Below are 25,578 nucleotides of genomic sequence, written 5' to 3'. Positions count from 1 at the left end.
AAGCAATTTCTGTGAATGCAAGGAGGTGTAAGCAGGGGGTCTGGACTTAGTGATCAAGGAGCAACACTTTCTCTCAATTATGTCTCTCTATGGCAGGGCCTTGGCTTTTGAAGTGTAATCACAGTAATCTACTCCTGTGGTTTCCTATTGAAAGGATTTCCCATGTATCAGTCCGGAGAAGAAGCTCCAGCCTTTTGCAGTCAGTTTGGTATTTCCTTATTTATCCTGAAGTGTTCTTGCAAGCGAACAGACTTCGCTTCCTCTTGGCTTTCCCGTCTCGCGTAACGTTGGCGTACAAAGGAGCTGGACGCTCGCCCTGCTCCCCCCCAAAGCCTTCCTGGAAGCGCTCGGATCGATCAGCTCTTCACCGCGTTTCAGCTTTGACTGCTCTTTTCTTGAAGCACGTGTAGCTAAATTACGTAAACGGATTGAGATAGCAGGTTGGAGTAGGCTTCCTGATGGTGTGCTCTTTAAACCAGAGCAACACTGTTCCAGCTAGAGCAGCAAAAGCTCTGCCAATGAAAGAGATGTGTGTCTGTAGTGGGAGATTTTCGAGGAAGAAGCTGTGTGTTGCAGTATTTTGGATGTCCGTGGCAGCCCCAGGGAGCGTGAGTTAGCCTGTTGGCTTGCAAAGTGTCAGGAACGTGTGTATGAGATTGCTCCTTTACTTGGAGAATGATTGGTGTTAAGTTTTCTTTTGTTTACAGGATTTTATTTAAAAGGCTGTAGTTCAGCGTGATGCTCTTCCCGTTTGTTTTTAGCACCCTCTGGGTGCTAGGCTCTCGTGGAAATATGGCAGTTTTTGGAAGTACGTCACGCGTACTCCTACGCTGAGCAATCAAGGTGGCGACGTGGTCACATCCTGGAAATATGCTTTTTTGTGTTTTGAGTATTTTTTTTTTTTGTTCATGACTCCATAAATGGTTCCAAATGTTTCTTCAAGTTGTTTTTTGTTTGTTTTTTGTTTTTTGTTAACAGCTTCCTGTAGGAGTCATGGCAAGAGTGGATCTTACCTTGTTTCTCTCCTTCCTGAAGATATGGTTAGTTTTGTGGGTGACCACAGACAAGCAAATCTGTGCAGAGGAGGCAGCATGTGGTGTGTGCATATTAAAAAAAAAAAAAAATCCTCAGGCAGAAATGTATTTGAAAGCTGCGCTCAATAGCGTGCTGTGAGGGTGAGGTAACAACCAGGGGAATGCAAGTAACAAGCGGAAAGGATGCTGAAATGTTTAGTCAGTAACCAAAAATTGCATTTGATGGGTAGAAAAAAGGGGAGAGGTCGAATGATCCTGGTGGTACTGTTCTTCCATATCAAAGAAGATAAAGTAGGGAGGAAAAAAGATTTCAGTAATCTAGGGTGATACCCACAAGGCAGTGCTCAGGAAGCATTAGGAACAATTGTGTGGAAGATGTAAACACAATTTGCATCCGTTAGGGTGTATTACAGCTCCACATGGATGCTCGCGTTCGGGAGGTAGTCTCTGTAGCTTGGAGGATTCAGACTACTGCCGCTGAAGATCTTTTTTTCCATTTCCGTGAGTGAAGCTCCTCTGCGGAGCCTGGAGCCCCTTGCAGCCTGCAGGTGATGGCTGATGTGCAAATTGCCGTTAGGGAGCACCATGGACTAGGGCTTTTTCATGCTTCCTTCTCTGAGTTATGGCAGCTGAAATCCGTGTTACTCTTCAGCAGCAGCATCTGCGATAGCTTTAACATAAAACATGAAGTGTAACTTTTTCAGAACTGTTTTAGTATCCGTGTACAGTAAAAGCACAAATGAGCGTGGCAGGACAGCTTTCTATCTATCTGCCTTGATAGCATCAAGTTGGTAAAGTGCACGTAGTGGTCTGTGAATGGCTTCAGCAAGACGGCAAATACTGTTTGCAGGGGGGCCCAGGGCTGAACTGAAGTGCAGGAGGGCACTCGGGTCTGGTTCTTAATTGATTTGTGCCGTTGTAGTGCAAATTTGTCCAAGAGAACCTGATCTCAGCTAGGTGGGTGGCCCCTCCGTTTACCAAAAATTGAGTTGCTTCTGCTGCCATCTCCACTATTTGAAACCCCTTCCCATGTCCCCAGCTCCTGTTGCCTCTGTAAGAGTGCTGTGCCCCTACTTGCTTCTGTTTGGCGGGGTGGTGCTGGGCTCGCCTGGCAGGCGCGGAGCAGCAGACAGCTGGTCAAACAAATGTTTGGAGGGGCTGCGTGTTGGGGCTTCAAGCTGTGCTGGCTGTTGGGGCAGGATTTTCTGGAGTGTAGCAAACTGCGTGAACTTTCTTCTGGGAGGGCAGATTCTGCAAACGTAACTGAAAGTGTGCTCCAGTCTCTGGGATTTTTTGGGGTTTCCAGCTGTGTGCGATGTTGGCCTGTGCAGGCCTGTAGTGCCACTCCTCAAGCATCTGATCTCAGCGAGAGAGGGTGGATCTGTGCAAATACCACCCTACGGCTAGTTGCAGGAGGGAATGATGTAATAGGGAGTCTATTGTCATGATGATCTGGTGGAAAACATCTAATTGGTATTAGGTAGGTCGTCGGGAGATGAGTGAATAGTTCTTATTCAGTCCAAACGGTGGAGGTTAAAGACTGGGCCTGGGATTCCTTCTGAGGTGACTATGCTAAAACAGCCTGATAACAGTCCTTGCTTTAGCCCTCGCTTTAGAGCAGGAATAGTACTGCCTAAGTAGAGGAGACTCATTCAAAGATTGTGCTTTGAGGTTTATAGTATTTTCAGGAAATTTGTTTGACTGTCTTGGCTCCAAGCAGAGGTAGGAAGTCTTAGTAAAGTTGCATTTGTTCACTTTGTCTCATGATGTGTGCTCTAAAACTCAGGGACTTGACTTTCAAGGATGGATAACTTTTTTTTCGTGCATTGAAGTAAATTCATTTTAGAAACCTTTGTTCTACAAAAGGCAACAGGCACAAAGTGCACATAAAAAAATGGGCAAAATGGAAAGGCAGTCTTACCATGACAGCTGATGTAGACATTGGTAGCACTGCCCAGTGTTAGTACGTCTGTATGTATTCAAAATGTGTAAGTGTAAATTAACTGCCCGTAGTGTTTTGTGCGCAAGAAACAATGTCTCTTGTGAATATTTAAATTTTCAGCCTAAACTTGCCATGTTGTGGAATATTTGGACATTGAACTACTCCCTGCTATGGAGAAAAGTCACTTCTACTGATAATTTATTTATCTTTCTTAATGATCCGCCCTCTAATTTTCTGTCTCAGGCCACAGGGCTGATATTAGCGTAAAATGAATTATTTGCACTGGGTTTGTCTTTGTGCAATATCTATGGATTAGCAAGGGCAGCAGGAGTGGTGCTATACTCCAGAATGTAACCATGGGTTTTACCGCTCAAAGAGACAAACTAGCTTCTCATTCTCTGCGCCTCCTGTTGAAGTTTTCTCCTGGGGTGGTTTGGAAGTTGCGGACAATTCCTGTATGTAGCTGGATGTACGTCATGTGTCACAACTTGCTTTGCAGCCTTCAAGCCCGATGGATCAGATGGGGAAGATGAGGCCTCAGCCGTATGGAGGAAACAACCCATACACACAACAGCAGGGGCCTCAGGCGGGGCCGCAACAAGGACATGGCTATCCAGGACAGCCGTATGGGCCACAGACTCCCCAGAGATATCCCATGGGAATGCAAAGCAGGACGCAGAGTACAATGGGCAGCATCTCATATGCACAGCAGGTAGAGCACCCAAGCTTCTTCACTCTGTAGTCTCTGTCTCCCCTCACAGCAGGGCCAAGCAGAAGAGCACCAAAATACTGTGTGTTCTGAAGGGACCACCTTCAACCAGGTCAGAAACGATTATTTGGGTAGAAGGGCGTTTCTTTAGGCTACGTATTGCGTCACATCTGGATCCAGGTGTGATATGGGGACCTGTGAAATCCTTGCTTCCAAGAGAGACAACAGCAGAGCAATGAATCATAAACAAGGGAAAATAAAGATCTAGTGGACTAACATCCACTCTCTAGTATGTTCAGTTAAAGTCACAGATGTTCGTTAGAGTGAAAATGACTTCCAGGTCGGTATTGGCTCACTGCTTGATGGTAGTGGCTCCTGCAGGACTTTTGCAGGATTAAAAAGGCTGCCTTTTTTTGGAGCAAGCCTACATTCCTTTTGATGTTGCTATTGTTGAAGGATGTCAAATAGGGATCCCTAAGAACTTAGTGATGATTTGTTACCGCTAAGGAAAATGTCATACACAAGTGACTTCTGTTGTTGTCTGGGAGGTTTCCTCATGCAGTGGCATTTTCAGTATCTTCCAGTTAACTGCTCTTCACAGGTCCCTGAATTGTTTCTTCTTGAGCATAATCTCATTTTCCATGTGTTTGTAAAATGCCTTTTTAACTGATAGAATTCTACCCTCTTCTTCTGTAGATTCCTCCTTATGGACAGCAGGGCCCCAGTGCATATGGGCAGCAAAGCCAGACTCCATATTACAACCAGCAAAGCCCTCATCCCCAGCAGCAGCAGCCTCCGTACTCCCAGCAGCCTCCATCCCAGACCCCTCACTCTCAGCCTTCTTATCAGCAGCAGCAACAGCCTCAGTCTCAACCTCCACAGCTGCAGACATCTCAGCCTGCCTATTCACAGCAGCAATCCCAGCCGTCCCATCAACAGTCCCCAACTCCATATCCTCAACAGCAGTCCACAGCCCAGCAACATCAACAGAGTCAGCCTCCCTACTCCCAGCAGCAGTCGCAGTCGCCCTACCAGCAGCAGCAACAAACCCCGCAGACGGCTTCCTCGGCTCTTTCTCAGCAGTCATCTTCATACCCTCCATCGCAGCCGCAGCAGCAGCAGTCTGCGTACTCCCAGCAGCGCTTCCCCCCTCCTCAGGTAGGCTGTCTCCTGTTTTGTTTCCTTGAGTAAGTGGTTTTAAGAAACTTGGGCATTTCCTTTTCTTCACCTGTTTGAGTTGGTTAGACTGCACGTCAGCGTGCTGACTGCAATGATTACGATAATAAATGTGCTGCCTTCTCTGTTGTGTCTAGATCTGTATCTCTTAGCTATTTGGCGGTAACAGGCTGAGCTGCGTTAATACTGCAGATTTGAAGGCTAGTGCTGTGTAAATGCTGGTGATGGACAATAGCATGCTAAAGGATTTCATACTGGAATGGTTTTCAAACTGTGGTCTGGAATATCTCCAGGTGGTCTACAGAACTACTCAGTTCAGCACAATAGCAGAGCACTTCTGAGTCTTCAAAAAAAACCTATTTCCTGGTGCTTTTGTGTCTCAGCCCAGGACTTCAGGAGGTGTATTGATCGCACAGAGGAAATGAGCATGGGAAAGCTCCTTGAGTTCCTTGCTGCTTGGGTGGAGTCTTTCCACATACGTTTACAGATGGCAGCAAAAATGGAGCTGGAGCCAAAAAGAGACAGTTAGTTTGCGGAGTGACGCAGCGATGATGATGGGAGGGTTTGCTCTTAAATGTAAAACCTGACTTTAGGGAGGAGAAATAAAGCAGCATACCTGAGGAATGGAAGATAAGATCATGAAGCAGTGTGAGTTGTTTTATTGTATTTATTTTCAGCAAGGCTTAGTAATAGTTATACAAAAAGCTAAGTAGAAGCTTTTCGGCAAACATTGCATCACATCAAAGGTAGCTTCCCAAAAGTTGGAAGATTTTTCTTTTTAATTGCCTTGCATTGTTTATGTAATGAAGTACTTTACTGCTATTGTAAGATGTCAGAAGACCAAGAAGCTAAGTGGGCAGTCTCCCAAGACAGTCTCTGTTCTTCTGGTTCTGTAATAAGGGAAAGCCAGAGAATTGCTGTTTCGTCGTATTTTAGTCTTCCAGTCCTGACAGTCTCTATAGCAGTCGGACAGCATTTGTCCTCCTGCAGAGCAGTAGGCGTTCTGACTTGAACTCTTTACTGTCTTGTTTCCTGTTTTGGGCAAATGTCACCAAGGGTACATAACTCTTCCATAATGTGAGAATATACCAGACCAGTTCCAGCAGAGCATTTATTTTGTTCTTTTTTTTTCTTTCTTTCTTTTTTGTTGTTGCTTGATTTTTCAGGAGTTATCTCAAGACTCATTTGGGTCCCAGGCATCATCTGCTCCCTCCCTGGCTTCTAGTAAAGGGCAAGAAGATATGAACTTGAATCTTCAGTCCAGACCTTCTAGCCTGCCGGTGAGTGGTGAGCTGATCTAGAAGTGAATGGGGCGAGGGCAATCAGAAGCACAGCAGGATAAATTAGCACTGGTAGTATTCCACATGGAAATGGGAATGATGGAGGCTGCCTGTGCTCTTTACTAAGTCATTAGCTTCTGGCTTCCCACTGGAGATTAAATGTAATTTACAAAAGTAATGGATCTGAGAGTAAAGTTTAACCCTAAGAACTCTAGTCTGTATGTTCTAGCTGAAAGATTTCTTGAGCTTTCTGTTTGCAGTGTCTGAAGTACCTGATTGCTGCTAGAGTAGGCTCTGACCTTCAGGGGAAGGTGTCTCATTTTTATTTTATTTTATTGCTCATTTAGCTCACTATTTGGGTCATTTAGGTTAGCAGCCTGGTAGAGCTGTTGCCTTTCTGTGTCAGTGGATCCTTATACTGCCGATTTAAGCTTCTTTGGTCCAGTTGGACTGAACGGTTGGTGAAAAAGACAAGTTGATTAGTACCTGGAGTGAGGACGATCAGGCACAGATAGTTCCTTCTCCTGCAGATGCAGATTTTCTTTTCCCTTTTGAGTTCTAAATCTACTTTCTGTCTATGTGCAGTGAATGGCTGGGTGTCAGATTAGTACCTAGTTTTCCAGAGTTTTTGGACTGGGATAGTTAAAGTTCAGGTTAAAACTTCATCAAGAAAATTGAGGAGAAGGATTAAAAGTAAAAGTTAGCTTGCCCAAGTCGGTCTGTGCTTCTGACTTGGAAGAACAATCTAAGTTGCTGAATTTCTGATTCTTCTGGTTATTGTCACTTGTACCTAGTAGGAAGTGAGCGAGTTCTTTTTTTGTTTAGCCACTGGCTAAATCTCTTCCTAAGCAGCAGTTGGATTGGTCAAAGGAGCGTGAACTGCGTATATAGTGGAGTTGTTTTTGTCTTCAGGAGTGGTAACAGGTCTGTTATGAGCCCCTTGAAATAATTCCTTTAGATTGTGGGTACAGATTGTCACCCAAAATATAAAGCAATTCTAGTTTGACCCACCCCCTAATGGGAGTAGGTGTGGATTGTCTTTTTTTTCTTTTTTTTTTTTTTTTTTTTTTTTCTTTTTTTTCCCTCCATTTGGACCCTGATTACAAAGATTTAATTTGTTCTGAGGCCTGGGGGAAAATCCTTTTAAATAGCATGTTTCTCTCCACTCTGCCTCTCCACAAGTTCTTCCATGTGACCCATCTTCTGGCAAAGAATGTAGGAAAAGTGAAGCCACTGAAGTAATTGAAGAAATTGCTGTAGCTCTGAACGGTGGGAAGTCCTGTTTAGTAGCATTGTTGATACTGCCTTCATGAATCCTACCAATCAGCGCCCTCTGACTCAGATTATAGGAATTAGTCGCTCTGCTTAGCAGAAGTGGCTTCGTCTCAGCACCAAGTGGGGAGGTTCTTTTATACCTTGTGCTTAGATGCGTTTCGCCCTTTTCAAGTTTTGCTTTTTCCAAATAGCTTAAGAGAAGATACCCGTCTCCCCTGTAAGAGTGGGAGAACCTACAAAGGAGGGAATTCGATCCTGTTTAAGCGTTTTAGATGTTAACGTGTCCCTCGGTTTCTAATTGGGTTCCTGGGAAGTTTTCTAGACAGAAATCCAGAGCACAAAGAAATTAGTTTAGCTTTTGGAATTGACTGGCTTTAAGGCTTGTTTTGCGTTTTAAACTGACGTTTATAGTCGTCTTGACTTTCTGACTCTTATCACCAAATGATTTGCATTTAAGAAATCAGTGAATCTTTAGCTTACCCATGCTGGTTGTCTTTTTGGGCCTTCTCTTCCTAGGTAAAGAAAAACTTTTTTTTTTTTTTTTTTTTTTTTTAAAAAAGGAGGCACCCCCCAGCACCCTTATTCTCGTATGTGTTGCAGATCTCTTTGTCCCACAGGTGCATAGCACAAGATTAGCACCCCTGGCCATGAAGTGAGAAGTGCATCAGGCAGTGATGCTGTGGAATGGTTTAGAGAGAGGACCCCTGTGGCAGCCACCCTCTTGTGTCAGTGATCCGTCTCCTGGTTTGGACGGGGACTGTTTAGAAGCAGAAGTGCTTCATGGAAGGGTGTTACTGGTTTCTTTTAATCCTGCTTATATTGCACAGTCTATCTGTTTTAGAAAGTTTTATCCTCCTCAGGAGAATTCCTGAATCTCTTGTTTTGCCATATATATGATTTACAGAAGCATAGTTAGTGGGCTTTTAATTTTTTGGTTGAGTTCTGAGTCCTTTTCCAAGGCTTAGCAGGCACTGTGGGATAGCTCACTGGGTATCTTGGAATCTGGGCGTATCATACCATGCATCATCTTTAATTAAGCATAGATCAACACTAGTAGGAATAGGGAATTTCAGCTTTTAGTCCTTAACTTAGGAAGTGTTAGATTTATATACCTAAAGCATTCACAGTAGTCTTTGGCTGTTACATATTTGATGTTGTGCTTCAGTATTAGTTTTGGAATTTTCAGCAATAATGGGAGAATTATTTTTTCAGCAGATCCTATCGCCATTTCAGGAGATGGTAATCTCCAAGAGATGTAAGTGTGAGTATGGTAATACTGATAGGAGTTGAATAACCTAACGGCTCTTGCTGGCTTTGTTAGGATCTATCTGAGAAATGTCGATCTTTCTGGGTGGGGGTCTTTAAGTTCGCTCTCCAGTAATGGTTTTTGTGTCCCTAACTAAACTTTTTCCTGACAGTATTCCCATATGCAGACTTTTTAACAGCAGAAGAGTCAAATTACTGATTTCTCTAATGCTGTATGTGCTCATCTGTAAGCAGCAAAATGTCTGGTCTTCCATTCCTGCTTGTGTTACTAGGCTATTCTAGCTTAAATGTATACTGGTTTGTCGTTTCCTTTCTGAAGTTTATACTTACAGTATTGGGGGAGAGTGCTGGCACTAACTTGAATTTGCTGATGCCTTTTAAAGAGTAATGCATCTGCACAAATGTCCTGGCTGGCACTCTTCCTATATGTAGTTTGCTGGGTGAGGAATTTCTCTGAAGAATTCCCTGCTTCTCTAGGGAGTTGCTGTCAGGATTGCAGCTAAACTAAGATTGTTATTGTGTATGGGAGAAGTGAAGTGTAGTCTTTTGTGCCTGGGTGTAATAGCTGAGTAGTAATCCTTGGTATAAATCTCTTTCTCCCAGGAGAATCCCAAGTCTCATCTCTTCAGCAAAGGATTCTTCCTGGCAAGTTGTATCCAGTTTATTTGGAGTCTCTAGCTTTTGAAACTTGAATTCTGAGTATGTAGGAATCAAATATTTCCAGCTATTAATTACTTTTTGCTTAGACTTGAAAGGTGCTGGTAGCAAGTAGAGGGAAGCAAATAGGGTGTTTTAGGACATCCAGTTATGCTTGGATTGGAAATCAGTTCTGTTGCAAAGATCAGTGGAGTCCTGGGCTGGGAGGAATTTTTTTTACCTCATTTGGGAACGTCCAGCAGGTCGTCACGTTGCCTCAGTCTTTGTCTTTTGGGTTGCCTTGAAGAAGTCGAGTACAAGTTCCTACATCTCTGAAGCGTGGATGTGGAGTAGAGCATGGCGAGAGTGGTTGCCATCCTGAGCTGTTCATAACTTTCCAAGCACAGAAGTTGATAACTGTGGTGTCAGAACTTCCTGAGCAGCCCTGAAAGCTGTTTATAAAGCAATACCGATCTGATACCAGTATTTATTGGCTATATGTGCTTTTCACTGGATGTTCTGGGATTTCTTCAGTAAAGTTTTTCTGTCTGTTGAAACTGAAACTTTTGTGAGAGGCACTGTTTTCAGCAGTGCTTTAATGGGAAAGGTCGTCCATGGGGTGAGACTCACAGTCAAACCAGGAGGAGAGATACCAGCGGGGTTTTGGAGGTGCTGAAATATGGCAAGGATGCATTTGAGTTTTTGTTGCGCTAAATGCGTAATGATGCGAAATGAGGCAGCTTGTTAAAGTTGTTTCAGAATCTCCACCCCAGAATGTCCTTCCTGGCTTATTTGTTTATTCTTTTTAATTATTTTTTGGCTAGGGTACCGTGTTCACTGAGGGAGAAACCCTGTATCTTTCCTGAGTGATGTAGTTTCATCTGGGTAGGAAAGGGGAATCATTTCAATCTCAATACTTTGCACCATTACAGAACTGTTTTATTTCTGTTCAGTTGTGCTTTGCTTGTTCATTCATCACTGATTTCTGGTCTGAAGAGTGTTTTACTTGTCAATGGTAGACAGGAATATGATTAAAAACAGTTTTCTGATCTGCATTTAACTTCTGAATGTGCATCCTAGTCTCAGATCCTTGCAGGATGGTTTTGACAAAATTTGGGGCTTGGAAGTGGAGAAGAATGAGGCTACTGTTTTTTTTGCTTGGGTGGAAGGAGCCCTTCTGTGCATACACTCCCTCTCCCCAGCAGTTTTGGGAGGTTGATTTGTTTAATTACTTTTTCCTTCCTTAAGCAGTTTTTGGGTTTGGGTACTTCAGAGGTTCTCAGGAAAACACTAGTTCGATTTGTCACTCCTACCAGATCGTCACTTCAGCTGGTACTCTGCAGATCCTTGAAGTGGAATAAAGTTGAGCTTTGTCAGCTGCATCCTCTGACCTGGAAATAATCAATGCAACAGGCTAAAGTGCAGCTAAAAACTGTCTCAAAGCTGCTGTGGATGGAGAGAGGTGCAGCCCAGGAAATGAATATTTTTTTTAAAAAAATCTTTTTGCTCGATATCGGTCCTCTTGGTGATCACTTTTGGAGGGAAGGGAAAGCAAACGTTTTTAGTAGAATCTGGGTGTCACTTTGGTGTCTTTCTAGACGTGGCCTCCTGCTTCTGCTTGGTTTGCGTTTGGCCTTTTGAGCTTGTCTTTTCGCTCGCCTTAAGAGCGGAATTAGTGATGTGTGCGTTTCAAAGCAGTTCAGTTGTGTGCCGTGGCGCCTGGGCACCGCAGCGATGCGCACATAAAGGCGGTATCACCCGGAGGTAGCACCCCAAGGTGCACGATACCTCGGACACTGGTATTTCAGAGATGGGATTCACTTTATGCTGAAAGGTCTCTATCCAAGTTACGGTGCTATTAAGAGTCAAAAATGTTTTTTCCCTGACCGTGGCATAACTCTAAGTGTATGTGACTATAATAATTATTTTTATGCGGTGTTGGGGAAGGCCGTGCTTTTTTTTCTTACTCTTTTTGGTGTTTTGTTTCTGATTTTGCCAACAGCCTCCGCAGAGCGCTGCGTGCCGCCGGCAGAGCTGCCCGGCGCCGCGCTTGGGGGCCGTGCGTGACCCTCTCCTCGGGGTTTGCTCCGCTATTTGTCCATGTGGCAATTCCTTTCCTCCCACCCCTTCCTCCGGGCTTGGCGCGCTAAGCCGATCTGAGCCGGTGCGCGGGGAGGAAATTCCCCACCCCCGGGGCGCAGCGGCCGTGCCGTGCCGTGCCGTGCCGAGCCGAGCCGAGGCCTCGGCGCAGCCAATGAGCGGCCGTGCGGCGGTGCCGTGCGGCGCCGGGCGCCCGCTGCCGCCGGCTGCGCTGTGCTCGATGCAGGGCGCGTTTCCTGTTTCTATTCCGGGCGCGAGCCGCGCGGCTCCGCTTCCTGCCTCGCCTCGTTACACCGATTTTTTCCTCCCCCCCCCCCCCCCCCCCCCCACCCTCGCCAGAGCCCTCGGTCGGCTCGGGAGCGATTTCGGCGGCACGCTCGACCGAAACGCGGCCGCGGGGCCGGCGGGCCTCAAGCCGGGCGCTGGCCTTGCCCGCTGAACCGCCCGGCTTGAGGCCCCGCTCGAGCGACTAGGCGGGCCGGTGCCGAATCCGGAAATCGCTGCAGGCCGAGCGGTTGTGATCTTGGATCCCGGACAATAGTCTGGGCTCGGTCACGCTGAACCGATGCCGCCTGGAAATACGTCGCTGTTGGTTACACCGCGGCGGGGAAGGCGCGCGCCGTGCGGGGCGACGACTCTCTCGAGCAGCTTGGCGCTGCCAGGCAGGGAAATCGAGTTTTCGCTTCCTTTTGGTTGCTGAGTTGGTGACGCGGGAGACCCGCCGCAATGCGCGGGAGCCGCCGGGGCCCCGCTGCAAGCACTAACGTCGCCCCTCTGCCTTTTCCATCCGACCGAACCCCGCCGGAGCCCCCGGCAGCGCCGGCTCGGCCCGCGTCTGCCGCGCGCGGCGGCCCGAGGGAGAAAGGACGGGGGCTAACTTCAGCTGGCGTTTGGCGTTTCAAACGCCGCGTGCCCGAGCTCTCGATCTGCAGGAGTCGTTTTGCCTCTCGTGCCGTTTTGGCGTTCTGGATCGACTGGTCTCGGAGGCGCGTGCGGCGCTCGCGGGTGCTGGGCACGGCCCCGGGCCGGGGCCGGCTGCGCAGGCCTTGTGCAGCGGCGAGCGCTGCCTCCGTGGGCTGCTGCCGCGTCCGTGTGGGTACAAGGTTTGCACTGGGGTTTCAAGTGAGTCCTGAGAGGTAATTGGAGGAGGAGTTGTGTAATTATTATTATTTTAATTGATTCTTAACTGGAAAAATAGAAACTTTGCTTACCTCTCCTTATGCATGCTTGCTGCTCCAAGCTACAGCAAGAGGAGAATCTCATTGACTTTTTAAATGCATCCTCAGCTCCTTGGCCCCATCCAGGGCAGCTGTACCTGAACACCGGGCATGTTGTGTAGGACAGATGCGTGCATGAAAGCGGCTTCTCTAGAGAGCCCCAGCTAGCCACATGCGAGGGCTCGGCAGCCAGGGCTCCTGCCGCTCCGTTGCTGCCTGCCTGCAGGTACGGTGGCTTTCGGAACGGGGCTACCAGCTTTCAACCAGCTCCTTGGCAGCCCGTTCTTGCGAGGGAGCTGCCAGGTTCATCAAGCTTGCAGGTATCTGCTGCCTTTAGAAAGCTTATTCTCTCCTAAAATCTCTTTCTTATGCTTCGTTACTATTTTTCTCTTAATTGTTTCTAAAAGGGCTGGTAACACCAAAAGCTGAGTTGTCTTAAAATCCAAAGTACTGGCTTTAACAGGTGCCTTTAACATTTGTTTTTTTTGTTAACTATTTTAAACTCCTGCCTTTGCTGCATTTCTTTGCCCACCCAAACTCATGTGGTTGGCATGGTGGCATAATCACATGCTGAGATGACTAAATGCTTTGGAGTCTAAATTGAACACATCAGAGATTGGAAAGTGCCTTGCAGAGGAAGCACTGCTGCGGAATTGGAATATCCTTATGGCTGGCAAGAAGAGGGGAGCTTCCTACCTCTGCTGCGATTTAGCTTTGCATGTGATCTGGAGTTTGTCTTTAGACTGCAGTAGAAGAACACTTAAGAAACAAAAACCTCTGGGGAAAAAACCCAAAAGCTCTTTAAATAAACAGATTGTGGTCTGTCATCTGAGACCCATATTAGTTTCTCACTTGCACTTTCCTTCCGAAGACTGGGTGTCGGACCAGCCTTTCTGATTGATGTGGTCAGTATGTAGGTCTCACCCTCACCCACCCCAAACACCTTCCAAAAAATCACCGTTGCTGAGAACATCCTTCACTGCTGTTGAGATAATGTGGCTCATTGTGCTTGAGGTCATGCGTACTTCTTTCCTGCAACTTTAAGGGATCAGTGTTACTATTGAAACTTGAGTTTTTATCCTTTTGTTTTTTGCTGCTGCTGCTAGATGGCTGGACCGGCTTTAACATCAGCCAAAGTGTTCCTAGGCTAGCAAGCAAAACGTAAGCATTCCCACTGTTACTTTGAATACTTTCTGTGTTGTATTAATGCTCAGATAAACCTGGAAATACTTTCAGAAGTTGAACCAGCTCTCGAAGGGTTAAAAGGAAACTGCTTTCTGGAGAGTTTTGCTGCTGTATTTCCCAGGGTCCTGCAGAAGAGCTGAGTACCCAGGGCGCCCGGGGTGGGAATGCCGGCCTTCCTCGCGGTGGGTTTCCCTTTGGCGACATCTTGCTCTGTGGATGAATCATGTTATTTCTTTTATACTTCATGCTGCAACTACAGCTTTTGCATCTCTCCGCTCCAAAGGCAGAGCAAGAATATGAAAATTGTTAGTGTGCACAGTGTTTGGAGGGGGAGGAAAGGCCCCTTTTCTTTTTTTAATTTTATTTGGAGGGGAAGAAAAGGAGGGGTGGCACGGAGTAGGAGCAGTAGATGTGATTAAAGCTCCTGCCGAGCAGATCTGTGGGAGTGGAGTATCGACCTCTGAAAAATCAATGGCTGCTGCAGTAGCAGTGCTGGCTGTTTTGCAAGGGCTCCCGTTGCAGGAATGTAGTAAAGCCAGCATCACTTCCGTCTATCTTCCTTCCTTTTTATTTTGTACCTGCTTTATGCCAAACGGCCAAACTCACCTAGATTTAGTGGGGTGGATTAGAACAGCAGCTTATTTTTGCAATCAGAGTAAAATTTCTTGTGTGACACTGAGCCCCTCCTCCTGCCAGCCTCCTTTCCAAATGCTCTTTTTCCTGCAGTGCAGCTAGAGCCAGCAGCTTCTACCAGTTTGTCTAAAGCCAGCCTGGAAGAATGAGCTTTTCAGCTTCTTTTTTGAGCAAAGAAACTGTACAAATCTCTTGTGCATGTTCTAGTCCCCATCTTAGGTTTGCAATTGTCAGTACTGATGCCTGAGAGGAGCTTAAACTCCTCATAAGGGAAGGGAATATGGACTCCATCTAGCAGAGACTAAAGCCTTAATAGTGTTGCCTTACTAATATTTGTTTTACTGGGCTGATATTTTTCCCTTGAAGTAGTAAAAGTCTTACTACTTACTCTACAAACAATATTTAAAATAAAGGAAGTAAGTGACATGTAATAGGACTTGAACATTTTTACACATCCTTAGTTTTGTAAACAGAATCTTAGATTCATCCCCAGAAGAGCTTGACGGAGAACACAAGAAGTGTCTAGTTTGTAGTTGCTCACGTGTGAACGTTGCTCAGATCAGAGACTGAATTTCCACAGACATATTTGAGGGGCGAAACCAGAGATTTTGTTCCATAATTAAAGTTCTTTGTTCCCTCTGGTCACCGATCTTTATCCTGTTTTGAAGGGTATATAAGGGAAGAGGCAAGGCTGTGAACCTGAAGCTTTCACGAAGGCACGGAGGAGGTGCGCTGTGCAGACTCATGCTGCTATGGTGGTGGTTTTCCTTCTAAGCCTCCCCCATTCCTTATGCCAGGAGAAAATTACCTTCCCCTTTTAAACTAAAACTGCATCAGTGCTTAGGAGAGTAAGATATGAGAGCTATGGCAGTGGTGTGGAAAGCTTTACATGGTCAAAGGGACACCAGCTTGTATTGCTAGACTTTGACAGTATTTCATTAGTTTTTAGTTGTCTTGGGTAGCTTTGGAATGCAGTTGAGCTTCCTGCACTTGTATAAACCCAAAATATATAACAGGTAAACTTACAGCTCAAAAATACATATTTTTGGTTTCTACCCACTCCCCCACCAGGTATGACAGGTACAGAGCAGACAGAAGCAAAGCATTTGTTAACAGGATCTTTGAGTTCACTTTAAATTCCAGAAATATTCTAGGTTGAGAGAGGTTTTATTGGAGAGAGATTCTGCACGCATCCTTCCTACTGCCTTTTCTCTTGCCCAGCTTGTATGCACACAAAGAACGATGGTCATGCAGACGGTGTTTCTGGTGCTGTACAGGGTGATCCATTCCCTTCTGCACAACACCCAGTCACAGGGAGTGAAGCGAGCTGAATGATGGCTCTCCTGAGGCATATCGTGTATTTTTGGGGTAGGAAGGACTTCTGGAAATGTGCTTTGGCTACGGAATAGTTTTGTTCCTTCTTGTGGCACAGAAGTCTTTATGTTCCTGCCAAGGATGTTCAGGTAGCCAGCAGCTTCCAAACAAATGCCGAAATCCCGTGCTCGGTGGGGTTTTTGTCCGTGATGGTACATGCTGATGGTTCATGAAACATGGCAGTGAAATCAAACTGGTGGGGGGGTGACCCAGGCCGGTGGGAGTGTGGGCCCTTGTTGGGATGCCTCCAGTAAGCTGGAGTTGGTGCCTTTTCAGCTCCGAGACTGAAAAGCACGGTTCTGATTGGATTTTTATCTAGTCTCAGGCTCTGTAATTGAGTAGTGCTTTTATTACAGGATGGGAGGCCTGTTAAAGTGAAAGGATAGGAAGTATCTTCAGTTTGTTGACAAGACAAAACTTTGGAGATAGATTATAACTCCTAAGAGAAAATTATCTATTAGTTCACTGTTTACTGCAGCTTAAGTTAGGATCCCCAACTCCAACTTCAGTTTTTGTTGGGGAAGCAATCCAAAGGGGACTTGTGCTAAGGAGAAAGGCGGCGGGGACTAGGGGGAATTAGGCCCCTGTCCGGACCTTTCTGTCAGTTGAGGAAACCTCAAGCCAGCTTTGCAAGGTGGCTCTGTGCATCTTCAAGCTATCAAGTGAGTCTTTAAGTTTAACGTAAGTGGAGCACGTGAGGTCTCCAGGCCGCTTTGTGTGATGAGACAGAGTGCTTTGTGAAGCAGAAGATACAAGATTCGGTTGTGTCTGGGCTGTAGAAGGAGGAACCAGTGTATGCGGCTCCCCAGAGTAGCGGGGAGATCCTGACTTGCTGGTCAGCTGGCCACTTTTGAGATTGAGTGGATTGAGGTATTCTGAGTGTGGAAATGAAGGGGAAGGAAAGGACAAGCTTGTGATTTTTTTCAGTGTTGATAGTTCTTGAAGTGGAAAAGAAACTGCAGAGAAAACGAAATTGTAATAGAAAGTAGGTACTGCAATTAGTCAGAAGCAATGAAGAGACTTTTTCCCCTTCAGAAAGAAGCGGGGAAGAAATTTAACCGTTGTTCTCTGGGTTTGCTTGTAAGCGTCTTTATGGAAACAACTGGCTTTTCAGAATTTCTGAGCTCTGGCACGTGCTCGTCTCCAGCTCATAATTTCCTTGAGTGCTATCTGGTGATCTGATAGTGCCGCCGACCATTACGGCCCGTCTGCGCTCCTTCCCTCTTCCCCCACGCTCTCCGCGCGCGCTTGCAGGGCGAGCGGGTCGGGAGCTGCCGTCCCCAGGGAGGGGAGCAACCCGCTTGGGGCCCCCCTTGCCGCTCTGCCCGCTCAGCGGGCCAGAGGACCGCCGGGGATCTGCCCTCCCACGGGGCTTGTCTTACGCTGAGCTGAAGCATTTCTCCTTGTTTCATCTCTGCGTTTCCTTAACAAATGAACTCGTATCAGATAGTGCAGTGGTGGTTCCCCTTTTCGTATGAAAACACCCTTGCCTTCTGCAGCACGAACTGCCCGGCGCCCTTGCCTGGGCCGTGCCAAGCCTTGCAGCCCTGTCCCCGAGGCAGCCGGGCTCGCCGGCCCCCTCGGTTGGGCACCAGCTTGTGCGATTTCAGGCATGGGTTTGTTGTGGTGTGAAAAGGAGGTGTTAGCTGCTGAGTCCTTGTTTGTCAGCAGCGCTGACAAACCCGTGCTGGCATCGGCACGGGTTGGGCAACCAGTCGCAGCTGGAACGGTTATCGTTTCAGGGTCCCTGTGGGCTTCCGCTATCAGGTCACATCCCAAAATAACACTGGGCAGTATTTCAAGTGAAGAAACTCAGGCTTTGGGGCTGCAGCCAGCCTGGAGTGTGAGATTCTGTGTGAAATAGTTGGAATCCCTCCAGCGTTTTTGATCTGCATGGCAGATGAGCAATAAAATGCATAAAAAACACATTGGAAACACGTGAGGAAATTCTCCAGACCCTGACGTTTCCTTCAAGTTGGCAGAGTTACTGCTGTTGAGGCTCACCTCCTGTCTCGGCTCGATTGGCTGCGCTCGAGGAGGAGGGAAGGGGAGAGCCCTCCGCGTGCTGCTGCGTCTTTCCAGGTCTCCTCCTGATCCTCTGCGGGGGCAAAGCAAACCTCACTGGCCCGATCCTCCTTGGGCTTGATCCAGAAACCACCAAAGGCAGTAAGGCTCCGTTACTCCACCAATTTTATTTTTATTTTTAGGGTTTGTTTGTTTTTCCCAGGGCTTCTCTGCTGTAGCTGTCCTTAAAGCAGTCTGTAAAAAGATGATTCCCCCGCACCCCGCGAAATTTGTGGTGCACTTCAGTAAATGGAATATCAGAGTTTGAAAGTGTCCTTTAGGTCTGGTTAAAAAAAAACACTACTCTATGTCTTGATGGTTGGCACCCCGAAAAAATACCTTGATAGGAGGGAAACGACTGCTTGCTGATTAGCTGCTTGTGCGTTGGCGTTGCAGTCCCTGCTTCTCTCCTTTCCCTCCTAGACATCGCGCCTTCTGAGAAATTTACAGTATTGCGGAATTTGAAGCTTAATAACGAACTTAGAAAAATTCTGCTGTGCTGGTGGAGCCTCTCTTTGCTGTGTTGTTTGGGATTTGTAAAACTTGACAAAGCTTTGGAAACGGAAGTGGCTTCATGAGTTACGTGATTTGTACGGTCTTGTCCTGGTTCCATTCCTGCACATTGCCATAATGTCCAAGAATAGTTTACAAGTAATTCATTTTTAACATCTTTAAACCAACTGAAGGTCTGATCTAAAGCCTTAGAGCTGGGAGGCCTACTTTTCCTATACATGAGGTCCACAGTGGTATGCTAACAGTGTAGAGGGGCCCTCACTTGCATGTCTAAAGCAACCCTATGTTAACCCACCTAATTAAAACGATGTTTTTAAATGACTTACAGTACTTAAGCCTTGATGCATAGGCCAAGTCGAAGGCCTCATCTTTAAAGCTTTTTATCTAGTTACTTAGGAGTTAATATTCAAACAGTTTTTAACACTGCTTCGTTTCCCATGTTGCAGAAGTATTCGTTGCCTGGCATTAACAAGCTGTATATTCTCACACTTATTCTGCCCAGTTCATGTATGAATATTTCTTATCTCATGCAGAAGACGGTGACCTCCTCAGATCCTGGAGGCAAATGCCCTCTTTCACCTCTTGGAGGTCAGAAGCACATCCCTTACAGTCTGGATAACGGAAGAAAGCTTTGACATTTCACCTTGCACGCTAGCCCTCTACCTGCACTTTCATGCCAATATTCTGTCTCACGTGTACATTTATAATGTGTTTCTCCACTGAGCCTAAAGTTACTCATCCAAGTAGCTCTCTGCTCTGCCCCTCTGGCATAAAGATTTAACAGCTCTAAAATGCTGTGCTTCGTTCTCTGACACAGGTCTGACAAAGCCGATGATGATGGAGGATTTTACAGCTGCCAAGGGGTTTTGGCCTCCAACTTCATTTCTGTCAGAACAAAAATGGAGAGTTTGGATGCATTTGGTGATTCAGCCTAAAAGTAGCTTAAAAGTATTTCAGAAAGATGCCAGCAGACATTAGAAATAGTTTTAGGTTGGACTGAATTGGCTTCTGGACACTGTGTACCCCTCTGACTAGCAGGGAACCGTGATGCGTAGCTTACACCAGCAGCTGAAGTTCGGTGTGATTAACCTCCCTCTTAAACAGGAGTTACAGAGGAGAAAGAAGCTTTTTGTTCTTTGTTGTTTTTGTTGGTTGATGTTTTTTAATGCAAAATATTGGAAATACTTTACTCCCACTTCAGATGGTTTTGCTGTACGAATGTGGGTTTTATCAAAGTTGTCTGGGGAAAAAGAAGCGAGTAGCTGCATGAGCTAGCAATACTTCTGATGTTACAGTAGGAAGGTAAGGCAAATTGCAAGTTCTCATAGACTTGTTTTTCCTGCAAATTTGTAGTTTTCATTGAAATAAGACAAAGCTTGGGGTTTCTTTGTTTTTGTTTTGTTTTATTTCAAGAAGATAATACTGCAACAGTAAGCAGATATACCTCTGAGACTGTTTTGCAGGAAATGATCTCCCAAACAGAAACAGTAGTGGCAGGGGATGAAGGACACTAAGTCATCCCACCAAGGGTCTGGAGTTTGCAGCTCGAATGTAGCATTTACCAGGATTTGTTAGAAGCACTTAGACTAAATTTTGCTGTTAAAATAGACAAGATTGTGCTACTGCAACAGATATCTGCATGCCATCCAGCTGATACTAAACTCTCCCATTTGCTTGTCCTTTTGAATGTCACTGTCTATCCAACAAGAGTGATGAGGTGGTTGGATATATGCTGGGGCTTTTTTATTCCTATATTACTCCAATTTTCCACTTCCTAAGAGGTGGTGAAGTACTGCTCTCCAGCTGAGATGTTGGGACATGCTGTCAGAGCCTTTTCATACATCACCTGGCAGACAGGTCTTACAGAGCGATAGGACTCTTGCTTGCTTCTGAAGGCTGATAAGTTTGCAGTATCTTGTGTCTGAGGTCCTTCTGTGTTGCACAGAGCTGGGAAAGTGTTATCTGAACTGCTGCTAAACAAGGAATCATCCAGTCAGTATAAACGAGACCAGAGCGCCCAAGTTATTTATCAGTTGGCTTAGCCTTTCTGTGTGGTGTTTGAAATGAGGTTGGCTCTGTTCATGCTGGTCAGCTGAATCCTGTTCAGATCTGAAATGACTTCAGGGCTCAGGCCAGAGCGTTTCTTATCCAGGGCTGATTGCTATGACAGATTTGCAAAGTGTAGGTGAAGCTGGGTAAGCTTTGGGCTGCCGCATCTTCACCTGGTGCGATCCTTCGAATCTCTGGCAGAGATTTTATCTTCTCACTGCAATAGTTAAGACTTCCTGGTGTCTGTTCAAATGTGCCACGACTGCCTATTCGTCTTCTTGGTCTTGGACTGTAACTCATTCATTTACTCCAGGCCAAGTCTGAATAGATGATGCATCTTATTATCAAACAGCCAGTACAGTTGTGCGTGTTGGATTTGCATGACATCCACTTGGAAGCATCCCCATTTCACCGACCCACCAACTGATTTTTAGTGCTGTAGTTTTTTGGCCGCTGTTGTAGCAATTGGAGATTTCACCGCTCTTAAACAAGCACCTCTCTTTTTCATGCTCCTCTTTTTCAGGGTGGATACATGCGCTAGGAAAGGTATTTTCTAACTTTAGCTTCAAGAGAAGCTGGAGTTTAAAACCTGACGTTGTAATTGCTAGTTTTTGCTATCTCTGGAGAAGGGGAAGTGGGAACCATGAAAAATGTTTTACAGTTTTCTTTTAAATCTTTGTATTTAGTTTGTTTTATCCAGCTCAAGTGAGTAGTTTCCTGGCTCATCTGAGGTTTATGAATTAATTGTGGGGAGGCAGGAGTTCTCTGCCTTTCAAAGGCCAAGCCATATTTCTCTTCCAGGTCGTGATCGTGTGACCCATCCCCCCTATTTGTAGTTTTACACGTCTTTGGTGCATTTGTTAATTTTTAGTCTCTAAACTGAATTAAGGAAGCAAATAAGAGAATTGACCAGTTGTCTGGACCACTCGCAAGTGCTCAACAAACCAGCTAGGGAACTCTCGGGTTCAGGAACAGGCAGCGGGATAAAGCACATTTGGCAGTTACCTCAGTCTGTGCAGCAGCTTCATAACTGACAATAACATGAACGGGGCTCATTGATTTCTATTTGTAGTAAGTCTAAGGGGGAAATGCAGTCTTTCATGGTGGTAGATGAGGGAACAGTCCCATGTCTCTTTATTTTTGCCTGACGTATTTCTCTGTGTATTGCAGGACCTGTCTGGTTCAATAGATGATCTGCCCATGGGTACAGAAGGAGCCCTGAGTCCTGGAGTAAGCACATCAGGGATTTCCAGCAGTCAAGGAGAGCAGAGTAACCCAGCTCAGTCTCCTTTCTCTCCACATACCTCTCCTCACCTGCCAGGCATCAGAGGACCCTCGCCATCCCCTGTTGGATCTCCTGCTAGTGTTGCTCAGTCCCGCTCTGGTCCACTTTCACCTGCTGCAGTACCAGGTAACGCTGTTTGGCATGTGTCAGATCTTTGATGTGACTGCCTCATGCAGCTGAAAAGTGAATTAAAATGGCCAGTGAGGAGCAAATGGGCCAGTGACAGTATTACGTGATCACTGAGATCTTGTAATTTTGTTTTGTTTTGTTTTTGTTTTAAAACCCCTGTTGTAACTTGTGAAGCATGCAGTAAGAAGGGATGGCTGGCTAGCAAACCAGTGGAATTGTTTTTTCAAGCTTTAATAAGGAAATGTTAATGTGACTGATCTTCCCGTTGCTGTGTTTTTCCTTGCTGGGGCAGACATGCCATTTTCTTGAAAATGTTTGTAGTTCTAGTATTTAATACTCTTGTTTCCTAGATTTTTGGGCGTGCAGTTTTTTGACTAACCACCCTCCTTTCTGTTGCGTAGGCAATCAGATGCCACCCCGACCACCTAGCGGCCAGTCGGACAGTATCATGCATCCTTCCATGAACCAATCAAGCATAGCGCAAGATCGAGGTGAGTGACATGAGTTAAAAGATTTAGTTAAAAGAACTGTAAATGGTTTGTAAAGCTCGGTATGTAATTAAAGAATACCTGACTTGATGGCATGGCTTCTGTGGTGATACAGTGCTTAAAAAAGCTGCCCCAGCTTTATAAGCTGCAATTGCTTCAGGCACGTTGCAGGAAATTCAGCTGTTGGCCATCCTTTAGCCTCTTTAATATTTCATCTAAGCTAGTGGTTTGACTTGTAAGGTGTTTTCGCTGGCTTTGGAAACATGTTTGTGTGTTGTTTGTCCAGGGTCCATGACCTTATACTTCAAAATAAGGGCTGCTTGCAGTGATACTGTGCATCTTTGCCCCATGTATAATTTCAGCTTTTATGGCTGAAAGTACGTCGTTGTAAACTAGGTTTGCTGAGTTGTGTTACCTATTCCTGTGATACTAGTTTTTTCCTGGTTAAAAACAGGAATTTGAGTATATTGTCCTAATGGAGAAAATGGGCTTCTTACTAGCAACTACAGTAAATCTATCTAGGCTGTTGCTGGAAGGATTTTGTTATTGGATCCTGTTACAGAAGAAAGTGTGTCCAGTGGCACCACTGAATAGTTGCACTGATAATTGTCTGCTCCACTCTCTGGTGCCCAGGTTACATGCAGAGGAATCCTCAGATGCCCCAGTACAGCTCGCCCCAGCCTGGCTCAGCCTTATCTCCCCGTCAGTCTTCTGGAGGACAGATGCACGCTGGAATGGGGCCGTACCAGCAGAACTCCATGGGGAGCTACGGACCCCAGAGCGGGCAGTATGGACCTCAAGGTGAGGTGCTGTGAGCTCCTCAAGGTGGCAGCTGAGCTCAGGAATATACAAGACCTGTGTCTACTGTAATATCTCTTGTCTTTGATATACTGTGTTTATTTGTCTCATCTTAATGTGTGGGTTATGCAAAACAGTATACTCCTTATAAGCTGGAAGGAACAGTGCTTTGTGTATCATGTTTGAGACTGATGAAATAGGCTACTTTCAGGGCTAGTTGCACTTCAACATGCAATATCCTTCCTCTTGGTTTAAAAGGATGTAGGTACTGCCGCCAGTGCAGTGGAGGAGAAGATCCAGTCCTCTTAATTTGATAGTGTTACGTGTTTTGGAAAGGGTTAAGTGAATTTTCTACATCCTGTCCTGGATCATTTAGCTCACTCTGCTCTGTTGAGGTTTGCGAGAGTTTCAGGCAGCTTTTGAATTGATGTTGTTAGTTGGCTGTGTCAAAACATATTTTATGTGGCTTATATCCAAGTACTTTGACTTTTTGTTGAGGTGTTAACACTCCCCCTCATCTCTGTTAGTGATCTTTAAATATTTGCTGATTGAAGATTTTTATAGTGATTCATAAACTAGTTAGTTGAATGATGTTGTCTTCCTCTCTTTTTATCTCTTTAGGAGGTTATCCCAGGCAGCCAAACTACAATGCTATGTCCAATGCCAACTACCCCAGTCCAGGAATGGGAGGAAGCATGAACCCAATGGGAGCAGGGAGCCAGATGCATGGGCAGACTGGTGTGCCACCTTACAGTGGACTTCCCCCAGGGAGGATGAGCCATGCGACCATGGGGAACAGACCTTATGGACCTAACATGGCGAATATGCCTCCTCAGGTGGGCACAGGGATGTGCCCCCCACCAGGTGGCATGAACCGCAAAGCACAAGAGGTGGCTGCTGCTGCTATGCATGTTGCTGCCAACTCCATCCAGACTAGGTAAGAAATGAGATTTCCTTTGGACTCTATTAGGTCCCTTCCCCATGTCATATCTGTGGGTTTTAAAGCTATGGATGAAATAATTCAAAGTTGGGGGAATACTGAATATATATACCCTTTGAGGCATATTCATCGATCTCAAATGTTACAGGAGAAAGATAATAAAACTTGCATGAGCAGTCTTTTTGAATATGCTGTCAATGACATGTTTAAGGAATTTTCAGTATTCGTAGGAGAAATCTGTTTAACTTGAGTATCCATTCTTGTTTTGGCTTTCTGGTCTACTTTGTTGGATCAGTGACTTACAAGATGCTGTGTTTGTGGTAGAGCCCATAGATCTAGTAGACAGTCATCTAGCTGCTTTTGTCGCAACCCAGGCATTTCTTGTCCAGTGTAATGAACTTTTTCCTTTTAGGGTCTTAGCAGCTATTAAATGGAAGCTGTAACTCAGCACAAAATTTTGCAGCTGTATTCTGTGGTTTTGGGGTTATTTTTTAATTCTACATTTCGGAGTAGGTATATGTTGCCTATCACAATGCTGTGAGAGCTATGAACTTGCTTATAAATCAGATTCCCCCAGTAAAGCTGTTAGATTTGGGTATTTGCGGTCTGACTGGGCACTGTACTCTTTATACTGGCTTGTCTTAAGGGGCTTTTTTGTGCTGTTCACTTGCCTGATGTTGCCTATGATTGCTAAGAGGTCAAGTTCCCAAGCACCAATGAAGGCATCAAAGCCTGCCCCTTTGAATAACAAGCTTCAGTGACAGTTGTGTACAAAGCTTCCTGATACAAATATGTAAAGCTGTGTAGCTGATAGGGGTAAAAAGAGGAAAAGAAAGAAAGAAGAATCATTAAATTTTGCTGGGACACTGCCTGGTCCATCTATATAAATAGTATATTTTCACTTAAATGCAAAGAGCTGGAAAATATGAAGATCTACTCTTCCCTGTATAGCTGACTTAGCAGCTGAAATGAAGTCCAGCTTGGAGATGCAGCAAACCAAGGTAAAGGGTGAAAATGTTAAGTTGCTCTTTCAGAATGGTTTACATCTCCTTTTCTTTTGAGAATGAGGCTTGGGGTCTAGAGTAGTTAAGCTTTACCAGAGCACCTGATCTTTGATATGTTCTGGTGGAAGGACGGTCTGGAGAAAGTCACTTCTCCACTTCCTCAGAAGGTCTCTTATAGCAAACCTGCTTTGGTGGAAGATGTTAGTGTTTAATAGTTGGAATAAAAGTCTGTTTGTTCCTGTCCTCCTTTAGGCCTCCTGGTTATCCCAACATGAACCAAGGAGGGATGATGGGAACTGGACCTCCTTATGGACAGGGAATTAACAGTATGGCTGGCATGATTAACCCCCAGGGTCCACCCTATCCAATGGGTGGGAATATGGCCAACAACTCCGCAGGTAAGCATCACTGGTTGTTGGGAGTTGCACTGATTTCATGGTACTGGATTAAAATCAGTGTTAAAGCTTTTGTTTAACTTCCT

At 45.6% G+C, this 25,578-nt stretch overlaps 1 protein-coding gene across 2 annotated transcripts in view; it reads left to right on the top strand.

The window, feature by feature from the left end:
* Positions 1 to 25,578, top strand: part of ARID1A (AT-rich interaction domain 1A) — a 63,634-nt gene that overhangs the window by 20,449 nt on the left and 17,607 nt on the right. For both annotated transcript variants that reach the window (XM_062594048.1, XM_062594049.1), the window contains exons 2-9: positions 3,476 to 3,688; positions 4,382 to 4,843; positions 6,028 to 6,141; positions 21,624 to 21,864; positions 22,269 to 22,358; positions 22,989 to 23,156; positions 23,775 to 24,090; positions 25,350 to 25,495. In XM_062594048.1, the coding sequence (XP_062450032.1) occupies positions 3,476 to 3,688; positions 4,382 to 4,843; positions 6,028 to 6,141; positions 21,624 to 21,864; positions 22,269 to 22,358; positions 22,989 to 23,156; positions 23,775 to 24,090; positions 25,350 to 25,495 (1,750 nt within the window). The remainder of the gene's footprint in view (positions 1 to 3,475; positions 3,689 to 4,381; positions 4,844 to 6,027; positions 6,142 to 21,623; positions 21,865 to 22,268; positions 22,359 to 22,988; positions 23,157 to 23,774; positions 24,091 to 25,349; positions 25,496 to 25,578) is intronic.

This window comes from Rhea pennata, chromosome 23 (genome assembly GCF_028389875.1).
Source record: "Rhea pennata isolate bPtePen1 chromosome 23, bPtePen1.pri, whole genome shotgun sequence".
Classification (NCBI taxonomy): domain Eukaryota; kingdom Metazoa; phylum Chordata; class Aves; order Rheiformes; family Rheidae; genus Rhea; species Rhea pennata.
The sequence above is the reverse complement of the archived record's forward strand: the minus strand, read 5'-3'. Positions and strand labels throughout refer to the sequence as shown.